General features: G+C 39.3%; 2 protein-coding genes across 3 annotated transcripts; one reads left to right on the top strand and one right to left on the bottom strand.

Moving 5' to 3' along the window:
• Positions 1-1,122: 1,122 nt before the first annotated feature.
• On the bottom strand, positions 1,123-5,699 carry hapstr1b (HUWE1 associated protein modifying stress responses b). The gene is made up of 4 exons (XM_067585170.1): positions 5,265-5,699; positions 3,503-3,583; positions 3,056-3,331; positions 1,123-2,948 (listed from the first exon to the last, which is right to left on the bottom strand). Exons 1-4 carry the CDS (start codon positions 5,458-5,460, stop codon positions 2,710-2,712), a joined length of 792 nt encoding a protein of 263 aa, XP_067441271.1. The 5' UTR covers positions 5,461-5,699; the 3' UTR covers positions 1,123-2,709.
• A 702-nt stretch (positions 5,700-6,401) lies between these two features.
• On the top strand, positions 6,402-17,967 carry abcg2b (ATP-binding cassette, sub-family G (WHITE), member 2b). Of its 2 annotated transcripts, XM_067585160.1 has the most exons (16): positions 6,402-6,939; positions 9,234-9,376; positions 10,400-10,459; positions 10,555-10,672; positions 10,771-10,926; positions 11,880-12,037; positions 12,291-12,442; positions 12,763-12,855; positions 13,242-13,393; positions 13,692-13,843; positions 14,496-14,585; positions 15,389-15,513; positions 16,338-16,492; positions 16,581-16,670; positions 16,781-16,833; positions 16,922-17,967. In XM_067585160.1, the coding sequence occupies exons 3-16, from the start codon at positions 10,407-10,409 to the stop codon at positions 17,067-17,069; spliced, it is 1,695 nt and encodes a 564-aa protein (XP_067441261.1). In that variant the 5' UTR covers positions 6,402-6,939; positions 9,234-9,376; positions 10,400-10,406; the 3' UTR covers positions 17,070-17,967. The 2 variants fall into 2 exon arrangements, with proteins under 2 accessions (XP_067441261.1, XP_067441260.1); XM_067585159.1 differs by lacking the exon at positions 6,402-6,939 and having other exon boundaries at positions 8,227-9,376.
• Positions 17,968-18,412: the final 445 nt, after the last annotated feature.

Here is an 18,412-nt window from a genome sequence, read left to right as displayed (position 1 = left end):
AATTTGTTATGCTTTCTGTTTTTCAGCATCCCTCATCTGTTGTAACTGGTTGTATTTCACCCTCTGGTATTTTATTTCATTGTAACATCATGTTGATTTCCCCTTGGACCACCACCAGGATGGGAAATCAGCACCAGCCAAATGCTGGTAAAATATGAAAGTGGATGGCTGATTTCAGACACAGAATAATGATTTACTATTGAGTGGCTGGCGAATTTGAACATTTATCTGTCAGTGGCTGGCAGATGTTCACATTTTAAAAAGTTAATTTCCACCCTGACAACCACCCCAAGTGTAAACAATGCGCAAGTAAATTCTCTTTGAAAACATAACTACTGTTTATCTAGATTTACAGACAAGGGAAGAAAATAACAGTAACATTCATTGAGCAAATGAGATCATGCTGTTTTGTGGAATAAAAAGTGCTTTAACAAGCAAACCAACATAATTTCACTGGTTTGAAGAACAAAAACACAGATTTGAGTTACAAAGTACATACTTGTCACCATGAAATTTTTTTTAAAATAAAAAGCGAGTATCTTAATAGAGTGGTATCTGCAAAATCCTGTTTACATGTTCAACATTTTTTTATCCATCTATTATTGTGTCATTGTGAGCATCAGCTTCTTTTTAGAGGGAACCTGGAAAGCAGAAAGCAGTCGCCCCCATGTGTTGAAGTTGTATTGCATAATATTCGCCAATTTGTTGGTGGTTTGTTGACCACCTGCTTCTACAGAACAGTAAGAGATTGACAAATACAGCCACTAAGTTCCCCTTTCTGCACTTCCTTTATTCTTTGGTGCTTGGCAACTGATGATAAAATAGCTGAATATCAAGCTCTGTCAAGGAAAGAAAGGATGATTAAGGTAACAAAAAATGAGCAAGGCATTTGTTAACTGAGCAGGCACTATGATAGATAATAGAAATGGAAGATAAAGAGTGCAATGAGTGCAATCATTGCACTCTTTATCTTCCCTTTCTTAAAACAGGTCCTCAGTGATCCAAAAATAACACTTTTGTCAGTGAAGATTAACCTACATTGAAATAAGATCTCAGCAAGCAGGTGATACAAAGCGTCGGCAAAACGTCAAACCCAACTGGTAGAAAACCCAGACAACTTAGTTAAATGCTTGTATTTTCTTTAATGTCAGAATCGTTATTATACATGACATCCCAATGAATTTGCACTTCTTTTTACAATATGTACCACATATAACAGCACCTACATGTTTATTTACACACATTACACAAGATTGTATCACAAAGCAGTGCGACATTAACAAAACAAGTGCCCTGTGCCTTGTTAAACCATCGCACTCAAAAGTCCATGACTTGGCTAAAGAAAACATCACAGCCATCGGCCCTTACTATTTGCTAGGTTCACAGACGACCCCCCTCCCCACCCCCATAATTTTCTAGGTTTAAAGCTGTAATCACAAGTGTGAAAGTGTTGTAACTCTTTCTTTACCCCATAGACAAAAGCATGACAATGCACTTCAAGTTTTTATCAAAGGGCCTAATGTAAACATGAAGTAGCTAAAATGCAAGCTTTGAAACACTGTTACTGCTCTTTATGCAAAAATGCAAGAACTAGTACTGAGTCAGTCAGTATTTTGATGCTGACAGGGTAATAGTTTACATTTGGATTATCTGTAAACATGAAAATACATATGAGTAACAGTGTGATTAGAAAACTGCAATTAAGGAAGCAGAATGAGGGTATCTGGACGAAGAAAACTTTGTTGCAAATATATTTTGCTTTCCCATCTCTTGTAACCCCACTATTTAAAGTGTCAGCTCACTCTGACAGTAATAATAGTCATGAATATCTGTGTAAATTGGACTGAACTGCTTTGTGATAAAACCCTGGTTTGGGCAGCAAAGAGCAACTAAAGAAAAAAAAAAAGATGAATTATGTAAAACAGGAAATTATTCGGTCAAGTGGGTGCTGAATTTGCCAGAACCCTGCATCCACAAGCACACACACATACACACTCACTCACTCACTCACTCACTCACTGTTGCACAACAACCAGAGATACTGTAGCAGCTTTCTCAAAAGGCAAAGACAAGTACAACACAGTAAGTGGCAGTTCTGTCAGATACGCAAACACACAGAGCAGCAGCAGAATGAGATACACACACACTGCCAAGCATTTTGAGTGGAGCCACACGGCAGGGAGGCGGTTTAGCCTTCCGAGGGGCCCGGGTTTCAGTCCAGCCTGGTTTGGCCAGCCCTCCATGGAGGAGGAAGTACGCTTAAGGAATGAGGGGAGGAGAACTGCGAGTAGTAGGCAACAGCCCAGTTCATGTGGTTATTGGATATGAAGCACAAAGAAGCCTCGACCAAATAAACAATGTCTAAATGCAACATTCTGCAATTTAAGGATCTGAAATGTGGTGTTTGCTCGCTTAGGTATCAGATTTACTGAGGGCAACCATACAAACAAGAAAGAAAATTTCTATAAAAGAACAGAACTCTGCTATGGAGAAGATGTGTGAGACAATTGGAGGGGGGGGGTGAACGAAAAATACAGAAGGGGAGCAATATGTGGGTTGGTAATAGTTAAGTTTTTCTTTATTTGTAGCATTGCAACTAAGATGAAAAGGAGGAAGATTTCAATGGTCGGCCAAGGTATCAGTCCTCATCAGCTGTCCAGTCGGCCACCAAGGAGAGGACAGAGGAGGGATTAGTGGTGTACGAAAAGTTCAGAGCATCCTGTTACGTTTATGAGTTGGTGAGTCTGTGATGACATCACTACAGGGGGCAGGGCCTCGTTTACGATTGGCAGTGGAATCCAAATGGAGCGCCATCTCCTCTGCGATGAAGGTGTTCAGGTCTACATCATGGAGACCGTTTCTACGACGACTGAGGGACTGGGCCGGGTGAGTTGGTGAACCAGGAGGACCAGAGCGGACAGAAATGCTTGCCATGGCACCACTAAGGCCTGGAAAGAAAAACAAAACAAAAACATGAAGCCACTGAAAACTGCATGAATAATCACCTTTCATCCTAACGCAACAGATTACCGTTTAACACGGCATTGTAACTAACCGTGCAAAGCTATGGCCTCTCTGAAGGGCTGCAGGTCAGTCTCCACAGAGCTGCCTGTCTCGGGGGGTGAGGGTCGGCTTGCAGACACCATGGCAACTCTGGGTGGGGCTCGAGCTGTCCGTGGGGGTGGGACTTTGCCACACAGGAAGCTAATGAGGTCCTCTCGCCTGATGGTTCTTCTGCGTTTCTTCACCCAGGCAATCACCTCCTTATTCCTGCGCTGGTAGCCTCTCTGGATCCCCAGGTCATAGCTCCGCTGACGGGCTTCCATACTCTCTGGTGATACAGAGGGGGGAAAAAAATATTCTAAGTAAATCTAGACACCATAATCAAAGTTTATCTACACCAATTGCATTGACGTACAATACTTCCTGGACATGATACAAAATACCACACAAACACGGTGGGCCATAAGATGAGCTGTAGTTAAAGTTACTCATTTCTTACCTTTGTACAGGTTAGTGACAGCTGTGGCTGCATTCTGGAAGGGCACCCAGAGAGAGAGACCTTGTTGTTGACATACTCTATCTGTGAATAAAAATTTGAAGTTTGTAAGATTGTGATGATAACTTTAATCCCAAACTCCCCCTTGTCAAGCTCAAACCTCTTCTCTAGACAAATCCAAGCCTCAGCAGACAGAAACTGGCTGTTACAATACAACTCCACTTGTGTATACAAGCAAACTCTAATCCAATGCCTGCCCTGAGACCTCCAAGGTATCATTATACCCTATTGTTAATAAGCTTAACAATATAAATGTAACACAATATTATAAACCATTGTATGCTGGGGGGGAGGGAGGTTATTAACTGTTTCATCTAAAGTAATTACAATGTCTGGTATGATGAGTGTTATGACGTTAAGAAGAACAGCATCAACAAAGATATGACAACTGTCGCACGGTACCCAAGTTAATGTCCTGTGCAGTGCTGTTCTACCTGCTGTCCTTTAACAACTTCACTCTTTCCTGCAAATCCTTACATCTAATCTGGAGAGGCTGCCCACAGGGTCTCCTCTGAAATTATCAGCGGGTATTACATTTCATGAGGACACAGCTGTACTGCAGTCTGTGAAGATAATAATGTATGGCAGCTTGAAAGTAGACGGATCTTGCCAAGCAGGATTTCTGGGCTGAGGGAGGTATAATGACTGTACTTGACAAGTGGTTGCACAATAATGTAGCTTTAAGGTCAAATAAGACATGCATGACAACTGGTAAACAAGTCTATCATAGGCATTCATCTTACTCAGTAAATAACTTAATGGTCAAATCAAACCAACCACGGGTTCAGCATTTTTAACAGGGACTTTTAAGATGAGTCAGTTTTCTGTGTGCTAATAGCAGAAGCTGACGGGGACCCAAACCATTTCCAAGCAACACAACGCCAGTGTCATGTTGTAATGTAATAGTTATTAGTGCACATTCAGCAGAGTATGACGAGACTTCAACATGTAAACATTATACGTTATTCCCTTTTCGCCATTTTGTTCTGGATATCATCATCGACAATGCAATCATCGGCAAAAGTCTACTGGATTCTGTGTTGAAATTTTTAAAAAGTACTTATGTCGTCAACTTAACCACATCCACCAGCACCGCTGCGACAATTACCGCTGCGTTTGACCGACAACAAATGTTGTTTTCAGTCGGGCAAACTCCTCCCTGTGTATCGCCATTTTGACGAGCTAGGTAGCTGTTAACGGGTGAACAAAAACATTTACAAATGTGAGCCATGTTAGAGCAGAATAAATAAAAGTCACAGTAACAACACAAACGTAGCTTAAGTTAACCAGTGTTTAGATATCCTCTTAGCTCGGCTGCTTCTCAGTCCGTTTATCTCCGGAGAGTCTGTGACAGCTGGGGCCACTGTTTGCCAGATTCAGCCCGGTTATCCCGACACCCTGACACGGTGACCGGCTGTTAACGACGGCTAACATTAGCAGATTTCTGCCTGTTAGCACACGGAGCATGGTCGCGATGGCCGCCCGAGAACCGCAGAATTGTTGATTTTATATCCAATTTTAAAGAATACATGTCACCCAACACGACCATGGAAACAAAAAACATGTCTCTTCATGCTGCAGAGAGGCAGTGGGGTTTAGCTACCACCGTTAGCCGGTGCCCTTTGTGTCGGATCTCTGCTAGCAGGATTAGCTCTAGTTAGCTGTGAGTTAGCTTCATCTGAACTTCGTTATCTTCAGTACAAACCTTTGTAGAGCTGCGCTACCGCCGTGGCTGAGTTCTGAAACAGATGCCACAGTTTCTGCTGGCTTTGTTCCGTCTCCTCCTCGTTTGGGTCGTCCTGTTCGGCCTCGGCTAAGCACTGCCGTTCCCATTTCGAGAACCAGTGCTCTGGGCCGTGCTCCTGGATCTCCGCTTCTCTCTCCTCCTTCCTCTCCTCCATAGCTAACGATAGGCGCTAGCTAGTAGCTTACAAGCTAACCTTCGCGTGAAAAATATAGGATTGCTTTGTTTCCGTGGGTACTTAACGGTCTTTCTTCAGTATTCTATTGGAAAAATACGTTACACAACCCTAACAAGCGATACAAAACAAAACAATTGCTGTTAGAGTCGCATTGTGACGCCCAGTGTAAAACACACCAAACTAAGGAACGCAACGATGACAACACCTTAGAATTTCTGGGAACTAGCCCCGCCCAGTTCCTCACTGTACTGAAACGTGATTGGCCGGTGCGACGTTTCTCTGCGGCTCTCTGTGCCGAACACGAAGCCTGATTGGACAGCAGCAAAAAAAAGGAAAAGGTCAGAGAAAAACAACGTTGATCCCACCCCGAAGTCTCTGATGCCTGCCGTGCAGCATTCAGGACGGCAGGGGGCAGCCGGGCTGTGGAAATGTTGTTTTTTTGTTTTTATTTTTATTTTTTATGGAAATGTAGATAGTCTCCCAACCTTTTTCCTTAAGGGACCCCCATTCTATCATTGAGTAAGCTGATGATCCCTGAAGAAGTGACATATTTTATGGATAGTTCATATAATATTCAATTCATAACAATAACAGCACAGAACAACTGATAAACTCTACAATCAACCCACAGTGAATGCAATAACTGCAGGACGTCTGTGTAAAACTAGCAATTTGGATATTGAATATCGCATTGCTTCAGAGCTGAGTTTTCTTGATATTTTTAGGAACTTTTTATACAATTTTCAGCCTGTATTATATATATATTTAAGTTTTAACCATAAACTGTATATAAATATTATTATATATTTATACACAGTCAATGGTTTTAACTAACATGCATACTTAATAGGCTTCTTTTTGACAAATTTAGTGTTTATTTGGGGTTTTTTTTTCTCCCTGACACTTGGCCATTGTTCTATTATCTATTTGGTTGTTTTAACTACACACTTTTCTAATTAGCAGAGAGTGAAGGCTCTATTACATATATATCAGTGGAGGCTGGTCCATAGAGGCAGAGGAGGATCAACCTCCTCTATTTTTTGAGAGGCAAAAGGGAGATCAAAATGTAAAAAAAAAAAATTTTGGTTGAAATAAACCATTACAGCAGTGGATAGCTCCTTGCTTAGCCAATGCAACAGCTGGCTTGTTGTAGCAGCCTTAAGGACTCTTTATACATCCATGGAAGGACTGTTAAGGACTGTTGTTAAGCCAACGGGAGAAATTATCTGGACTGGGCAGCGCAGCAGCAGCAGGACGCTGCCGGGGAGGCTGGAGAGAGAAGCAACCGGAGAAACAACCAGGAGAGTTAGCTTGTTTGTCATTGTTGCTAATGATATCAGACTGGTTAAGCAGCAGCCATAAGGTTCTGTTAACTAACATATAAGATGACGTCATGACATGGACGTCATGACATGAATACTTCATCTCCATGAAAGAAAGAAGAAGACGTTAGATAACGTGAGTCAGATACAGGTTCTCTCTCTCTCTCTGTCTCTTTGGTCGCTAATTTCATCTCTGATGGTTAAATGTCTCTGTGTGGCTTTTTATCTCCTTAACAAGAATGCAACAGAGATCATATAATGTGTTGTGGGTAAGGTTAGTTTGCTTGTTGAAGTTACAGTGAGCTGTCTGGACTCATTCATTCGTTTTTAATTGAGTGGTTGTTCAGTCACCTGTTGATGATGTGTGATTAGTGAATGAGAGTGAAGGAGGTCTGGCTGCTTGCTTCTGACAGTTTCTTTAGTTCGTTTTTAAGCCGAGCTGTATATTGAGTAATAAGCTTAAAGTAACTAGAATAACAAGTGTTAACTAGTGGTGTAACAGATAGTAATTGATCCGTGATCCGTACAGATCGCCCCCCACGGTTCGGCAGGCATATGAACTGCGGATTAAATGCAAAATTTAATGTCTCGTTTAAGACAAAGTAAAAAAAAAAAACTGCTGTAAGTACAAGTCATTGGCAGACAGCGTGTCGCTAACAGGGATTTTGAAGAGCAACGATCAAACCAGCATCTAACGGGTCCGATGTGACATTTGAGTTATGTTTACCTGCTGTTTAATGTGCTGCAGCTGAGCAGCTAATTAGCATCTAGCTGTTAACTGACGTTAGCGGTGATTGTTTGTTATCATCAAGTTTTGATGATGTGGACAGATGCTGTTTCATTCACTGTTTGAAGAGGAAGGTATCATGCCTCATATTGCAATAACTGAGCATTGAATATCGTATATACTTTATTTTATTTTATTTTATTTAAACATTGGACATCTTAAATGTTGTTTTCATTTAAGACCATGGGCAAAAGCTACTTGCTGTTTCTGGCTGTAAGTGTGTTACAGAATAAATGGAAAACAAAGTTTTATTTGTCTCCCCCTTTTTTTCGCTGATCCTAATAATGATCTGATCCGTGACTCAAATCCGTGATATGTATATGCTAAGTGTATTTAAAGAAGCAGCCTTTTCACCACTCAAGCAAATTGTTTTATTGGCATATAAAATTGCCCCCCACCCCTCCAATTTCATCAGGTGGGACAATGTTATAGTTTGATGCGGTTTGTTGTAAGATTCCATGTTGGTTTTCCTCCTGTCCTCCCCAATTTTATATATATATGCATATATATATATATATATATATATATATATATATATATATATATATATATATATATATATATACACACAATATATCTTATTGCATGTGTTCATGTCTTCACCGTGCCTTTATTTTAGGTTTATATCTTCAATAACAATCTAAACTTTAAAAATAACATTACATTTAATTGTTTTTTTCACAGAAATAAATGAAATGAGATAAACTGAGATATACTGAATATTTTAAAAAAGTTTTATTACACCCCTTAAAATCAAGAAGGTCCCACATTTTTAATTTGTTTTAATTTGATTGTTTTAATCTTTTCAAATTATCCTCATGGTGGTGTTTTTATTTAATAACTTTAATTGTTCTTGATACAATAGTCTTTTTATTTTATGCAAAGCACTTTGAAATGGTGTGAAATGAGCTATATAAATAAAGTTGCCTTGCATTGCCTAATGCTCAGGTGTCCCCTAACAGAACTTTGTTCATTTGTTCACATACTCATGTATTTTGTGGAGGCCTACATTTGTGTAGTGTATAAAATATATTAGTTGTAGTAGTAGTAGTAGTATGGTTGTCATCATCAGAAGAAGTTCGTTCCCCATTTTCTGTATATTTTCATCTTCTCCCCAAATTTGTGTGGTCCACAAAATTGGCCATGAGTCTGAGATTGTATTTGTCAATCTACCTTTGTTAGCGTTGCACCCTATCCAGGACATTTCCCTGCCTTTTACTCCCTGCTATGACCCTACATACTAATGAACAGGTATTCACGATGGATGAATGCACTACGTTAGCAGCAGTATACTGTAAAAACATGGTCATCTGTTATCATCAGCTATTATCAAGCAGCTTGCAACGCATCTTGGTTGTAGCTATCACTGCAGCTGAGACTTTGGGGGAAAGTTCAATGTCACACTATCTTCTTTGTGAACAGCCATAAGTGTATGAGCCCAGGAATGAAGGAGTCCAAAGATCAGATGAGTTTATAACAGAAACTTACTGATTACATGCTCTCTCCTCTATTGCTCTCTGGTCTCTGTCCCTGTCAGACTACACACATCTCTGTGTGGTCTACGTGACAGTACATCTCTCTTTCTGAGCCCCTCTTTATTTCTCTCTCTGCTGTTAACACCGCTGTGTTCGAATATGTCTAAGGGGGAGCAGGTTGTTTGTGGTGTTGAGGAGTATTTCCAGGAACGAGGGCCCACAGTCACATTCAGCAACTTGCACTACTGCGTTCAGGAGAGGAAGCTCTGCTGCAAGAAAGGTCCTGAAAAACACATCCTCAAAGATGTAAGGTAGGAGATCATACTCAACCCGTGTGTGTGTGTTCATGTACATAGGCCTACCATTATATCTAGTTATCAGCATTGTCGTCTGGTGGTGACTGTATCATAGCATGTTAGAGCTACCTGTAGGACGATTGTTCCTGTTGTTCCTCTAATACAAACACTGTTTGCACTATGGCTGCTATTTAACATCTCACAGTAAGTAAGTTATGAGATCAAGTTTTGTTCAGTTTGTGGCCATTTCATCAAACTGCATATCATTATAAACATTTTAAAGAATTTTAAAGGTCCAAACATTTGTGTTTTGTTTTATGAAGAGTTTAGACACACTGAGTTAAAGATGCTCTGGCAGCAGTCAGATCAGCCAGAGGGGATGTATTTTCATTATCCATTAATCTTTTCCCATGATATTGTCATCATAGCTTTGGGCCAGAGCCATCCAAGCAAAATACAGGAAGTTAAATTAAGCAATCAAAGCATAAATTATGTTCGAAAGGCACAACATTTTATGACATTAAAGATTTTAGTTTAAATGCTACTTTGCTTCATGTTGTACAACTATTTTCAAAATAGGACAATATTGATATTTATATGAATTATATAGACGACCACTCATGCACAGTGACGGATATGATGGCCTGAAATAATGTTTACCACGGATCTAACAAGTGCTGAAAGATCAGTCAAATCTGGATTACCATACATGTTATCTACAACAACACATACTCAGTGTAATGCTTAAGTAGAATAATAAAGAACCATTAAAACAAGAATGCCTCTCTGGTTTCAGGAAGTAAAATACTGTTAAATGTCAGAGGTTCATTTTTAAATGCAACTTGTGAATTTAAGTCTTTAAAGCATGAAAATGTGAATGTTAATAATCTGTAAAGGCTTTAAAGGTTAAAATATGTCAAGGCTTTAAAGGTTAAAATATGTCAAGGTTATTGGAGTTCAGTCTATATCATTTTATTATTTAAATGAGTTCTCTGTAAATAAATTGATTTGACTTGACTGTCTGATTTTTTGTTGCAGTGGCATCATGAGACCGGGGATGAATGCTATTATGGGCGCCACAGGAAGTGGGAAAACATCGTAAGAAACATGTTTATGTACTTTGGATGTACAGACACTATTTCACAGGCACAACCGCAGCCATATATACATTAGATTTTCCTTTTCTTTGCCAGACTTCTGGATGTAATCGCAGGAAGAAAAGACCCTGCTGGACTTCGGCAAGGACAAGTCTTGGTGGATGGCAAAGTCGTCACCTCTGACCTCAGGCTCAGCTCTGCTTATGTGGTTCAGGTACACAAACCCAGTAGAGTACATACACACAGTCTTTGACATTACATACACTGGATCCTTCTGACTAGTTTGTGTCTACGTCATCCTCGTGTTTCCAGGATGATATCCTGATGGGGACGCTGAGTGTGAGAGAGAACCTTCTGTTCAGCGCCAACCTGCGTCTCAACCCTCAGCATCACTCCTCCACAGACAAACAGAGCAGGGTGGACGCCATCTTACAAGAGCTGGGCCTAACAGACTGCGCAGACACTAAGGTACACTGCTGCAAACACAGTAAAACACTACATAATATACTGTAGTTAGTTACATATCACTCACTATTCCACAGTGGTGGACAGAATACTACAATGTCCTACTCGAGCTTAACAGCTTTAGTGATACTTTATGAAGATAAAAGTCTACTTGATCAAAGATAGAAAACACTTGAAATTCAAAGTTAATTTAAGGAAACAATGTTAATTGTGATCTTGATGACTCAAAAGTACTGAGAAATAAACTAATTTACAAACTGTGATTGGCTCTGTGGTTGTTGAATGTCCTATATTCAGGGGTGGCTGATTTCTTTGCACTTTGTAATGATGTGATTTAAACTGTAGTGAAGAATTGTACTTCAATTAAAAAGTTACTTTAAAAAAGTAAGTTTACTTGCAAAAAATAGTCAAATAAGTGCAAAAATGCAATACAGATGTTTTATGTGTGTTTGTATGTGAGTATGTGTGTGTGTGTGTGTGTGTGTGTGTGTGTGTAATGTTTATGATGTGTATATCTTATCTTAGAACAAGATAGGGAGATAAGTAATGAAAATTGTAGTTGACTACTCAGGTAAATAAGTAATGTTGCAAGTATATTAAGTCAGTGTGGCCAGCCAGATACATATACATATATACTAATACGAATACCTGTACATACATACATATATACAAACATTAATACACACACACAATTTGTGTGTGTATTAATGTTGGGAGAAAGAAAGTTTTTAGTCTTGTAACATGCAGAAACAAACTTGTCTGTAACACACATCATCTTTCTCTATATTTCATATTTCACATTTAGATGATTATTGACTTTATGAGGTGGACAAAAACCTGTAAGGTTTCTGTTTTTATTTATTTTATCTATATCAAATAGATGCAAATTACATTGTGAGGACAAAGAAGCCCTTGAAATAAGCAGGAATACATGCTGTGTGTGTGTCTCTGTGCAGATAGGGACGGAGTTTCTGCGTGGCGTATCAGGAGGTGAGAGGAAGAGGTGCAGCATCGGGATGGAGCTCATCACTTCTCCTTCTCTGCTGTTTCTGGATGAGCCAACCACCGGACTGGATTCTAACACTGCAAACTGTATCATCAGTCTGCTGCACAAGTACGACAAGAAAATTACAATTTAAATCTCACATTCGGCAACACACACTCACACATAAGAAACAAATAACAACAGAAGCATACAAGGCTGCTGAAAATGGGTGGGTCAAATAGCGGGGGGGTCATACTTTTAACACCTGTTTAGGTCATGGCAGCCATTATTGATGACCTGAAAATCATTATCATCTTCACTGTCTACTTCTGTGTTTCCTGTAACTATGTGTGCTTAAACAAATATTCAAATGTGTGTCCAGGCTCTCCAGAAGCGGTAAGACTGTGATCTTCTCCATCCACCAGCCACGCTACTCCATCTTCAGACAGTTTGACCACCTGACTCTGATGCATAAAGGAGAGGTGGTGTACGCAGGCGCAGCAGGCCGTGCGCTTAAATACTTCACAAACCTTGGTACAGTATGTGTGTGTTTGTGTGTTTACTATGAAAGGACTGTGTTATCATGTTAAACGATGAATACTTACATACAAAAGAGAAAGATAACAGTGCTGTATTGTACGGTCAACCAGCTATCTCATAGGCCGCAACTCAGCTGCAGTTTTGTACTTTAATATTCATACATAATATTTTATATTAATATTAGTTATTAATATGAAATGAACATAAAACTTGACTAGATGGTATAACACATCAGGATGATGTTTGCTTTTATAGAAGGACTCATTACAACATTTCTTGGGTGTGATATATGTGTGTGTCTGTGTTTCTTACAGGTTATCAGATCGAGTCCTTCGACAACCCCGCTGATTTCTTCATGGACATCACAAACGGAGAAGCTAAATCCACATTAAAGTCACTCACTGCAGGTACACTTAGATAAAAAATAATACACAACTAAAGTAAATACCACCAACAACCCATGTATTTGTTTAGCTAAAACTGAGCCAAATTTGGTTGGAAAGTTTTTAAAAATCTGGCTTGTATATATATATATATATATATATATATATATATATATTTTATTTCAACACCATTTGAATGCTTGTATTTTAATATGTAGCGAATTTAATATAGAACCTGCTACATGTTGAAATAAAGACATTTATTGTTGCAGTGTTTCTATATTCACAGACATTTCACCTACATGCTCAATGAGAAAAGTTAACGACTGTCATAAAGGGGAAGTTTATCAGATTTTCTGTCCTTATCTACAACATTTTCCATGTGTTAGGGATGTTCTCTCTTTCCACAGCTGAGTGTAAAAACCCATTGGCAGTCAAGTACTGTCAGTCCCAACTGTGCCAGAATATGCTTGAGGAGTTGAACCATGTGAACCAGAGCGTTGCTGAAGGGGTCAAAGGTCAAGACAAGGCAGCTGACTATGTTACGTCTTTCTTCTACCAGGTCAGCCAAATCTAAAGCTTAAAACTTTGGTTAGGATAAAATATGTTTCTTACATTTAGAAAATGATATAAAATAATAATTGAGCTGAGGGAATTAAATTCTCAGATGTTATTAACTTTGTGATTAACATAAACTGAAGTGAGTTTATGATGTTGAGAGTTTAATGACTGTTCTAGCCAGCTGTTATGTCAGTGTGCTTGGCTGCCCGCTGAATGACCCCTGTTTATAACTGTCATTATGCCCATGAAAAATGTCTTCCTACTCTCTCTGTGTTTGTGTGTGTGTGTGTGTGAGACAGATGCGTGTGGTGTGTGGCAGGACAGTCCTGAACAGTCTGAGGAACCCTCAGACCTCTTATGCCCAGTTGGCTCTCAACATCTTTTTTGCTATTCTGGTGGGACTCATTTATTACCAGATGCCCTTAACACTGCCCGAGGCTTTACAGAACAGGTACAGTACACATAACCTGCAGCAGAACAGACAACCTCTATTTAACTCAGTGTCTATCTGCCCTGTTTTCACCTCTGCACACTTCTCCTAACTGCATCATCTTATTGTACTTCCACTCAAAATTACCCAAAATAACAACAGAACTACTTAATGAAAAATATAAGATAATACCAAAGGTTTGTTTGGAAGGTTTTTGAGGTATCTTCTTGCACATTCATGCACACTGTAGGCATGCAAAGGTGACACAAAGGAAAGGCTGCAAGAATAATGGCTTGAGATTCCAAGGCAAGAATGACAAAAATGTCAAAAAAGTGATTAGCTTTTTAAATGAAGGTCAGGTATGCAAGCGCTGGGGTATTAAGGCTAAATTCAATTTAAAATATGGTTAATGATTGAGATAAGGTGCCATGATGTCAAGATAAGGAAACAACTCTCAGCTACATGGGGACAGCTAGAGAAATTAGCCCAGGATTGGGATGCCATAAAGAGGGCTACAGGCTTTAAGGTCATTTAAGTAAATAATACTCTCATGTTTATGGGGATAAAACACAGTTCAGGGTTACATTTGCTGACATTTTCTGCTTGAGTATCCGTCAAATGTATTGATACTCAGATAACGCTCTCTCCCTCTGTCTCTCTTTCTCAACGACAGGATGGGAGCGTTCTTCTTCCTTATCATCAACATGGTGTTTGGGAATCTCTCTGCTGTTGAACTCTTTATCAATGAAAGGGCAATCTTCATGTGAGTGAAAGATAAAGGTTGTGTGTTGTGTTGAGTCGCACATGTATGCAGAAGGTGACTACGAAGATGTTACATTCCCAGACGGATTTATGTGTAGCACATTTCTCTTTTTGATTGCTCCTTTAAGGACTGATGTTATTCTAGTCTTTTTCTCATTTTACACAAATTCAATGGAAAATTTGATATTAACTTTCCTTTCTGATGCTCTCAGTCCCAAGCCAATTCATAGTATAGTATAGTTTCTTTTTTTTCTTTTAAAGGCTTAGTAATTTCCTAAAACAGCTGTGCACTGTAGCTTTTAGCAAAATTTGTTACTCACACAAAAGTAAATGGTGGAATTGTTGTGGACTATTTTCAGCGGTTCTTTGGTGAGTATTTACAGTGGCAGGAGGGTGTGTCTTGGATTGATTCAAAATAAACTACAGTGCACATGTTCATGATAATGAAGGTCACCCAGTGCAACAACGTGGCTAATTGATTTGTGTCTTTTATGGTTTTTTGACAACATCGGAGCTGTATGGCTCAGATATTAAAGCTGTGTCAGGCTTTAGCCACATAGACGATACTTGTTAGTCGATTCAGTTCATTGTTGATTTTGGTCTTTTCTTGGGATTTGTTGACTATCAGAACATATTAAATATTGCCATCATTAGCCTTTAACATGCAGAGGTAGTTCAAAAGTGTGATATGAGGTTTAGTAATTTCTTCCATAATGTAAATCCTTTACAATCTCATGCTTTTAAATCAGTCACAGTTTGTGTTTTTGTGTGTTTTTTGAGAGTCTTTCTTAATGTGTGTTGCAGTCATGAGAACTCCAGTGGCTACTATCGTACCTCTGTCTACTTCCTGTCCAAGATCTTTGCTGATCTCATCCCCAACCGCATCATTCCCATCTTTGTGTTTTCAGCCATTGCCTACTATATGATGGGTAATTCATCCGCATGCAACACAGTTTATATAGCATTCACTTCATATCAATGAAATAACTATTATATCTGATCATGCTGTTATTTAGGACTCATGCAGAGATCTTCAAATCTTTTAAAGTTAATTGGTCAATTTATTCAATTGTCCTGGAGTGTGAAAGCAGTAAACTATGTAATGAATAAGGAAGCTGCCCGTAATTTTCTGCATAGACTTGGCTTTATCCCAAGGGGGTTCCGGTTATAAGAAGTAAACTCTAGATGACAGGGATTTGCCTGAATCCGGTTTGATATGTCTGCCAAATTTACTGTATGCTTATTGCTTTTCATCTGGAAGCTTCCATTTAAGATCAAATAGAAGATAAAGATGCTCCGGAGTTTATTCAAACGCTCAGGGAGGTTTTTTTTCTGTCTTGCTATTTACACACAGCTGGGAGGCAAATTAGGATACATAATGCGTATTTGTAAGATGTTGGGCCATCACAAGCACTCAGAGCAGCTTCAGTGATCTTAGATTCTCCAAGTTTCTGGCGCTCTACTCGAGGGATGAACACCATTCTACCAAAAAATATTCCATCATTTGGTGTTTTGATGGTGGTGGAGAGTTCTGTCTAACAAATGGGGCCCAAAATCCCCCATAGGTGTTCAACTACTTGAGTGACTGTGAAGGCCGTAGCATATGATCCGCACCATTTTCATACTCAGCAAAGCTTTCAGTGACCTCTTTGTGCTCTGTATGGAGGTGTCTGCATTTGTTATGTTTCTCTAGTAATGTATTCAGAGTTTTCTTGTCATTCGTCACCTGTCTGTATGTCCAACACTCCTCCAGGGTTGAAGCCTGCCTTCGAGGCCTTCCTGTGTTTTGCGCTGACGATGTCTCTAGTCAGTCTGGCCGGAGTCAGCCTGGCCTTCCTCGTCTCAGCGAGTGTATCCTCATTTGCCATGGCTAACATCCTCATTGCTCTTCCCTTCGTCTTCATGATGGTGAGACGCAAAGACACACACACACCACACTGTATATACTATTGTATATATTTCTCTCCCTTATCCCTTCTTCATCCTCTTGTTTTAGGTCTTTGGTGGCTATCTTGTCAATCTCAATTCCATGCTGAGCTGGCTCTCCTGGCTGAAATGGATCAGTATCTTCAGATACGGATTGGATGTAAGATATGGAAAATAGGCAGAGCAAGATAAGGAGGGTGTGGTTGTGAGAATGAGGTTTGTGGGGTCGAATTTCATCTGACTCTATCTGAATCTCTTTGTCCCTCTCAGGCTACATTCATCAACGAGATGACGGGACAGTTATTCCAGAGCGACGGCATCATGTGAGTGCTGAGTAATAACATAACCACGACTTAGAACACAATAACCCACATTCACAAACACACTGAGCATCTCTTGTCTGTGCCGCAGCATCCCAGGAGAGCTGTTCCTGAATAGCCAGGGCATCGACTACTCTGCGTGGGGCTTCTGGCAGAACCAGGTGGCTCTGCTGGGAATCATATTGGTCTGCATGTTCCTGGCTTACGTACAGCTGCGGCGAATCAACCGCTGGAAATGATGCCCGTCTATTTATTTATGTATCCATCAACCATGCACTGTGTCTTTATCTTATTTATTTAACATGCCTCAAATGAAAACACATGACATTTGGGGAGAAAAAAAGAAAGCTATTGTTTTATATGCATGCACAGCTTTCTAATGTGATTATTATTTGTTGAACATTATATATATGGCGTATCTCTCTCTCTCTCACTCTCTCTCTCTCTCTCTCTCACGCTCTCATTCACACACAAACAAACGCACGTGTTGTAACATTTGACTCCCAGGTGGATTAGCTGCCACTAAGCACACTTGGTCTGTGCACGAGGGAATGTACAGCAACAGCCAATCCAATATCTAAGTCCTTACAAAGCTCCTTACAGTGAGAGAGGCAACAGTAGCTGCACTAAGGAAAAGATGCATTTTATAGGGAACCTTTTTAAACGTTTGTGTTTCTCAGTTCTCCAAGTAAAAAAAAAAAAAGTTGCATAGAGCTATTCAATGCTATGCACAAACAGTGAAGACATTGTCATTATATTTTCAGCATACCAGAAATATACATTTTTTTGTTACAAGTTTTACAAAAATATTATACTGTCAACTTATTTTATTAACATAAAATATGGATATAAACTCATTAGATGCACAGATGCTGTAAAATCTGATTTTAGGGCAATAAAAAGGTGCACACATGACAGAAAAGCATTAAAATTAACTCCTTAAACTCTGTTTCCCACTTAATTTCCCCTTAAGTAGCTTTAAGGTTGGGAAAATCATCTTATTCATACAATGTCTGACAGTATCATATATTCTGTATGATCTTGCTCCTGCTCTTCATGGAAGCCATATAATGTTTAAACGGAGTGAAATATTTAAACCCAAGATTTTTATGGCTGAACCATTGCATTAAATGGAAATATTCTCGATGATTTGGTATCTTTGGGAACTTTGGGATCTCCATAATAAAGCTCTGTGAGTACCGACTGTTGGGTCAGTGAGGCTGACGAGGTTAATAGAGACGGTCGTTTTAAATTAGAGTTAAATTGGAATTAAAAAGATTAATTAACTTTCGATTAAGGTCCTTGCTTTCCATGTGAAGTGATACTGTTTTTTGGTATGCATGTTAAACAGCAAGGCAGTGAAGGGGGCTATGCTGTAGTTTAGAAAGATTACACAGGTTTCCATCCATCTGAAGGAAACAAAACAGTGAAAACTTGCCAACTTTTCCCAAAATCATATATAAGACATTTAAGAGATTCCTTGCATCAGCAGTATATTGTTTGTATTGTCATATTTTTCAGATGGAATGACTCAAATGTTCTGCAAAGTTGCTCAAGTTTTTAAAAAAATATGATGTTTCAG

This window comes from Thunnus thynnus, chromosome 3, assembly GCF_963924715.1.
Source record: "Thunnus thynnus chromosome 3, fThuThy2.1, whole genome shotgun sequence".
NCBI lineage: Eukaryota > Metazoa > Chordata > Actinopteri > Scombriformes > Scombridae > Thunnus > Thunnus thynnus.
This window is presented reverse-complemented; position numbering and strand designations above follow the sequence as displayed.

What these genes read in the sequence shown, in the direction of transcription:
- abcg2b (XM_067585159.1), top strand. Translation starts at nt 9,225, where the DNA reads ATGTCTAAGGGGGAGCAGGTTGTTTGTGGTGTTGAGGAGTATTTCCAG. An exon ending in ACAGGAAGTGGGAAAACATC is followed by an intron (nt 10,460 to 10,554) that starts GTAAGAAACATG and finishes TTTCTTTGCCAG; the next exon opens with ACTTCTGGATGTAATCGCAG. An exon ending in TTCCCTTCGTCTTCATGATG is followed by an intron (nt 16,493 to 16,580) that starts GTGAGACGCAAA and finishes CTCTTGTTTTAG; the next exon opens with GTCTTTGGTGGCTATCTTGT.
- hapstr1b (XM_067585170.1), bottom strand. Translation starts at nt 5,460, where the DNA reads ATGGAGGAGAGGAAGGAGGAGAGAGAAGCGGAGATCCAGGAGCACGGC. An exon ending in GGTAGCGCAGCTCTACAAAG is followed by an intron (nt 3,584 to 5,264) that starts GTTTGTACTGAA and finishes TTTTATTCACAG; the next exon opens with ATAGAGTATGTCAACAACAA. An exon ending in AGAGGCCATAGCTTTGCACG is followed by an intron (nt 2,949 to 3,055) that starts GTTAGTTACAAT and finishes TTTTCTTTCCAG; the next exon opens with GCCTTAGTGGTGCCATGGCA.